Raw genomic sequence first — 6339 nt, 5'->3', positions numbered from 1 at the left:
ACAATGAGATTTATAGAAAGGCTATGGAAGCAGTTACAACCAGTTCCACATCAAGATGATGACTATGCAAGGATTCCAGCACATAACAACTCAAAACAAGAAGCTGTCCTGCCCCTGGGGCCCCTAGGTCAGGAATCCAGACATTTTTACTCCCCGACAGGCAGGGTCGATCGACGCGGCTACTCAGCCCTGAAACAGTTACAGAAGGCAGACTGTCGCCCCTCAACTTCCTATAAGATTATAGGAGTAAAATCTCTGAGGGGGGGAGTGAGATAGGAAGGGGGCAGAGCACAACCTTTAAAAAGAATGACACAGCCTGAGGACACAACATAAACAAACTGATTAGAAACAACTATGTCAAGATGGACCATGACAGTTCCAAAGCTGACCTTGTTAAGGTCAAAAGCAGGCGGTGGCCCAATTCCTGGAAATCCCCACCCCTTCCCCAAAATAGCTGGAATACTCCTCCAACACATTAGCCTATGAAATTACCCACCCCTATAAAAACTGACAACCTCATACCCTGAGGCCTCTTGCCTTCCAAGATGGCCCATACTCTGTCTATGGAGTGTGTATCTCCCTGAATAAACCTTTCACTTTACTATGTCTTGCCCTTGAATTCTTTCCTGCACGAAGCCAAGAACCCATTCTTGGCGGCCATCCCAGGGACTCGGATGTGACTTGGTATGTGACCGTCCTCTTGCGCCCCCTCTCCTTCCTGCAACAATACCAGACAAGGAATATTAGGAAATTTCCCCATAATCCTTGGTGCCTGGAAACCACTTGATAGTTTAATCTCTGCCTAATCACCAATAAACACCTAAGCCTCTCTGTCCAAGGGAACACCACACTTTGGTGAAGATGGAGCCTCAGTTACAGTGGAGGTCAGCAGAGGCAGAAGCACCCAGACACTCACACCTGGACAAACTCAGGGCCCAAGGGAGGAGGAAGAGGCAGAGATGCCACTCTGGGTCTCCACTCCCACCCCGCAACTTCCCAACTGAGCCAGAGGGTACCTCTTGCTGGAGAACGGCCCAGTCTGCCCTATGCCTGGTCCTGGCAACTGGAGATGTGTTTGCCTCCTTTAGGAAGGCAGGAAGCCCCCAGGCTACCCATCTGCCTTTCAGGCACACTGCAGCTTTAGTCCTGGGCAGGGGTCAGACGTCACCACCTCTAGAGCCCCAGAGGGCACAAGAGGAGACCCAGAGTGGGATGGCCTGTGCCCTTGAGGCTGCAAACAATGGGAGGAGTGCCTGGCCCACGCTACACTGCCTTGGGCCCTGGGAAGAAAGGTATGTGGGACTTTTGGCTCCTGGGAAATGGGAACAAGGGTCAGAGGTCTGACTGGACTTGGAAGACACTGCCCAGACAGGATCCCAGGAAGGTTCCAAAATGACTGTTGGGCAACACAAATGTTGGTGTATAATGCATCCACCCCAAAACTCATTGGCATTATAGAGAACCATTTGAAAACATGCTTCATTAATGGCATACAATTATCTGTCGTTTTTTAAGAAATGCATTGATTATGCAAGTATATATGCATTTTAATAGAAAGAGCTAGCAAAGAGCTCAAAGTACAAAGCAGGTTAAGTGCAGTTTCTCATTTTATCCCTCCTAAAACTGTGTGAGCTAATATCAGCTCAACTGAAAGCTAGAAAATCCTGTTGGCTTGACCTTCAAAATGTATCCAGAACCTACCCACTTCTGCTACCTCCTGTATTTCCACCCTGGTCTAAGTGCCATCATTTCTCACCTGAATTGCTACAGGAGCCTAGGGGTGGACCCTACAGAGCTGCCAGGGTGGTTCTGTGAACTAAAAATGCCACCTGCCGTATCAGTAAACAAAGGATGTTTGGAGCCATCAAGCCATCACATTATAGCCGCCCCTACGGTAAGCCCTGTACGGTAAGCCCTGAGGGAACTCAGGATGTAGGCAGGATTTGCCCACCAGCTAGCAGTCAGCAATCAAGCCTGAAGGTGCACCCTGAGGAGACTCAGGATGAGAAGCACAAGATACTGGACCCAAATAGCTGAGGTGCGTATCAAGGGAATGATTTCAGTGAGCCCAGACTTTGCATCTTCCCGTACATAGAAAAGTGCTAAATTTCGTAACTTGAGATATCTGGTTTCCTTTAATTCACAGTGATCTTTTTTTTTTTTTGTGGTTCGCGGGCCTACTCACTGTTGTGGCCTCTCCCGTTGAGGAGCACAGGCTCTGGATGCGCAGGCTCAGCGGCCATGGCTCATGGGCCCAGCTGCTCTGCGGCATGTGGGATCTTCCCAGACCGGGGCACGAACCCGTGTCCCCTGCATCGGCAGGCAGACTCTCAACCACTGCGCCACCAGGGAAGCCCCACAGTGATCTTTTGATGTCCTGACTACATGGTCTTCGTTGCAAAGTTATCTGAGGTGCTGTGTCCTGGGCATAAGTCCTCAGTTTTGTCCACTGAATGAAACATAACTCTTAGCTTTTAGGTTGTGCACTTACTTTTAGTTCTATAAAAAAAAAAGGGCAAAGCCCTACCTCCTCACAAGCCAATAAGGCCCTACAAGATGTGGGCCCTGTTTTCTGACCAGCTCTTACCCAGTCTCCCTGAGTCTCTCTGTTCTAGAATACTGTCTTTAGTCTTTGCTCAGCTGTCCCCTCTGCCTGGAACACTTTGTATCAGTAGTCAGACTCCAGACTCTCCGAGGGCTGGACCATACCTGTTGCAGCAAAAATAGAAATGAAGTTTTTCCTCTCCTGAGAACAAGGAAAGTAAAGGGAACAGTGAACAGGCTAGAGAAGAAACATAAACGGGCCTCAAAGAGTTAATCACTCCTAGCTTTATTTTAACTGTTACTAGTCTGTAGTGTCTGTAACTAGATTAGTCCTTCACAAAGCCAACCTATCACTCCCTGACACTATGTGAATTACACCCTGCACCTATCACCCCCTAACTCTGTGTCATGTAAATTACATCCTGCACCTTGTGTTCACCCTCCCTGCACTGCCTTGTAACAAATCACCCCTTGTAGCTTTTCGTGTTTCAGAATAAAGGTCACAGACCAATAAACCAGAGACAAATGAGCCCAGTTATTGGGCTGCTGGACCCAATTACCAGGACACCTGACGCCAGCTGAGACTGTTTTGAAATAATGCAAGAAGAAGAAAAATGCAAGACCTTCATGACTTAGATCCTTACCATATACCCTGGAGTGCGAACCCCACCTATAAGATCTCCTCTGATTCCCCGGGAAGCGGGGGGCATGGTTCTTGAGGTGCTGGTCTGCTTTGTTTTCCCCTTTGCCTGGCAAAGAATTAAGAGCTATCTTTATTTTCCTCCAAAAACTCTATTTCTGATCGGCATCAGTGTGCAGAGAGCCAAGGGTTTTTGGCAACATACCCTCCCCTTCATCACTCTGTGTGCCCAGCCACTTGGTGCCCCAAACCCCACAGGCTCTCAGGATATGAGAGCAGGGCTCTTGGGAGCAGTGTGATTGAATGACTGAGGGGAGATTTTAGGTCCAGTGTATTCAAGGAGATCTTTGTAGACGACATAGCTCAAGAGATTATTTCCCAAATCCCTCCAGAGCCCCTGTGATGGAAACATGATAGAAGCCAGTTCCTGCTGGGGTCTTATACTCACATCACTCCCATTCCATCTTTGGTTTCAATGATCAAGAATTAATAGTCTCCTGGGCTTCCCTGGTGGCGCAGTGGTTGAGAGTCTGCCTGCTGATGCAGGGGACACGGGTTCGTTCCCCAGTCCGGGAAGATCCCACATGCCACGGAGCGGCTGGGCCTATGAGCCATGGCCGCTGAGCCTGCGTGTCCGGAGCCTGTGCTCCGCAACGGGAGAGGCCACAACAGTGAGAGGCCTGCGTACAGCAAAAAAAAAAAAAAAAAAAAAGAATTAATAGTCTCCCCAAATTCCCTGATTGCATGGAGTGATACCTTTGTGTCGTCTGTCCCTTCTGCAGTGTTATACTGACCTACAGGCTATAAAAATGTTCTGGCTGTTTTTCTTTGAGATTTTCTACTTTGGCACTTATATTTAACATACAATTTCAAGAAGGCACAAAACTCTTTACACTGCTTAATGACATAAGATAGACTGAAATGGAGTTTGTGTTATAGTAAGTAATTAGTGTCAGGAAATGTTGGACTTACTTTATTGGTAGCTATGATGGTACAGAGGATAAAGTGAAGCCCAGAGAATGAAGTAACATTGTCCAGGTCGGACAGCTCCTACATGTCAGACTCCACCTCTGATCTTGGCACCACATTTCAGTGAACAATGAGCTCTGAATTGGTTCCCACTCCTTGCTCACTTTTTTTTTTTTTTTTTTTTTTTTGCGGTTCGCGGGCCTCTCACCGTTGTGGCCTCTCCCGTTGCGGAGCACAGGATCCGGACGCGCCGGCTCAGTGGCCATGGCTCACGGGCCCAGCCGCTCCGCGGCATGTGGGATCTTCCAGACCGGGGCACAAACCCGCATCCCCGGAATCGGCAGGCGGACTCCCAACCACTGCGCCGCCAGGGAAGCCCTCCTTGCTCACTTTTAACATGCAATTCAGAAGAAAGACTGCCCCTAGCAATTTTGGAGTAAAGGTAACTAATGTATCTATGTATCAACCTTCATTGGACAGAAATAGGGGTGCTCAGTGGAGGAAAGATTCACTGTGAAACTGATCACTTACCATCTGTTTCCTTGACCTCTTCAATCCAAATGTTTTCAGATTGCTCAGCTCATAGCCTCAACCCAGCCAGCCAGAAGGGCCCAAAGAGTAGAGAGGAGGACCATGGGCCACAAGAGCACCTGAGCTTGAAGAGGAAGGCGCAAAACAAGAGAGGAAGCCCCAAAAGGGTGGGCGTGTCTACACTCTCCAGCTCCCCAGCACCCTCTTCCGGGCCCTCATTACCTCCCTGTTCCTCAGGCTGTAAATGAGTGGGTTGAGCATCAGCACAAAGATGGTGTAGAAGGTGGAGATGGCTCTGTCTCCAGCTGGTGTTCCAGCAGAAGCCTTGTGCATGTAGTTAAATATGCCTCCCCCATAGTAAAGGCCCACCACAGCCAGATGGGAGGAGCAAGTGGTCAGAGCCTTCTGTTTCCCCTCAGTAGAAGACATGCTAATCACAGCCGTGAGGACTCGGGCATGGGAAGCCACAATGACCCCCAGAAGCAGCGTGACCACACAGCAAGCGTAGATGAAGTCCTGGAAGAGCGAGGTGTCAGCACAAGAGAGCCTCAGCAGGGCGGGGATCTCACAGAAAAAGTGGTCCACTTGTAGAGAGCCGCAGTAGGGGAAGCGGAAGACCACGCCCACGTCAATCACGCTGTCGGCCACTCCAACCATCCAGGTCACCAAGGTCATCAGACAACAGGCCTCCCAGTTCATGAGCATAGGGTACCGCAGGGGGTGACACACTGCCACGTACCTGTCATAGGCCATGACTGCTAGGAGGAAGCACTCAGCTCCTCCTACCAGGACCACTAAGAAGACCAGAGCTGCGCAGCCATCCTGAGAGATGAACTTACTACCCGAGAGGAAGTTGGCGGTCATCTTGGGTACTACCGTGCCATTCAGGGTCAGGTCCATGATAGACAGCTGGCTGAGAAGAAAGTACATCGGGGTGTGCAGGCACCCATCGGCTTGTAAGAGCAGGAAGAAGAGGATGTTGCCAGCCAGGGCGGCAGCAGAGGCCAGAGGACAAGGGAAAAAAGGAAGAAATCATATGGTGAGTAGCTGTCTGTATCCAGCTGCATACACAGACCCAAAAGGATGAAATCCGCTAGGGCGGTGTGGTTCCAGACATCCACGGCCTTGGCCCTGAAGAAAAAATAGAGGAGCAAGCATAAGGACAAAGCAACTTACCTGGCATCTGAATCATACAAGGAAGATAACTGCCTCCTGTCTCTTCTACAGGGCAGTGCCCAGCACACCATCATAGCCCCATCCTTTCCTTCTGCAGTGAATAGCCATTTGCTCTCAGAGGTCCTCAGGATTTGATCTTATTTCTCTTGAAAGACCAGGGAGCCAGCCCCCAGAGGAGGAGGGTCAGAGAATGCAAGGGAGAGAGAGAAGGGGTTTTAAGTAACAGGTGACTAGCCGTAGATTTACGAAAAGGGGATATAGGTTTAAGAAGATGTAGGGGAACACAATGTCACCCCAAAATGTCTCTTTGGCATGTGGATTATTTAGAGCTGAAAACAATCTAAGCACAAAAGACTAAAGAAGAGACTTTGACCTTCCCCCAAAACACCTAAAAGAATTTAGACAGAGGGCCTGTCCCAGAATAGAACTATCACCAGAGATATCTACAAAGAACATGGACCAAGTATGTATGTGTGTAG

General features: G+C 49.3%; 1 protein-coding gene across 1 annotated transcript; it reads right to left on the bottom strand.

Moving 5' to 3' along the window:
- Nucleotides 1–4861: 4861 nt before the first annotated feature.
- Nucleotides 4862–5931, bottom strand: LOC136120361 (olfactory receptor 2M3-like). The gene is given in 3 exon segments (XM_065873776.1): nt 4862–5694; nt 5697–5815; nt 5861–5931. Coding segments are annotated over 3 exon segments (1023 nt in total).
- Between the last annotated feature and the right edge of the window lie 408 nt (nt 5932–6339).

Source organism: Phocoena phocoena, chromosome 3 (assembly GCF_963924675.1).
Source record: "Phocoena phocoena chromosome 3, mPhoPho1.1, whole genome shotgun sequence".
NCBI classification, from domain to species: Eukaryota; Metazoa; Chordata; class Mammalia; order Artiodactyla; family Phocoenidae; genus Phocoena; species Phocoena phocoena.
This window is presented reverse-complemented; position numbering and strand designations above follow the sequence as displayed.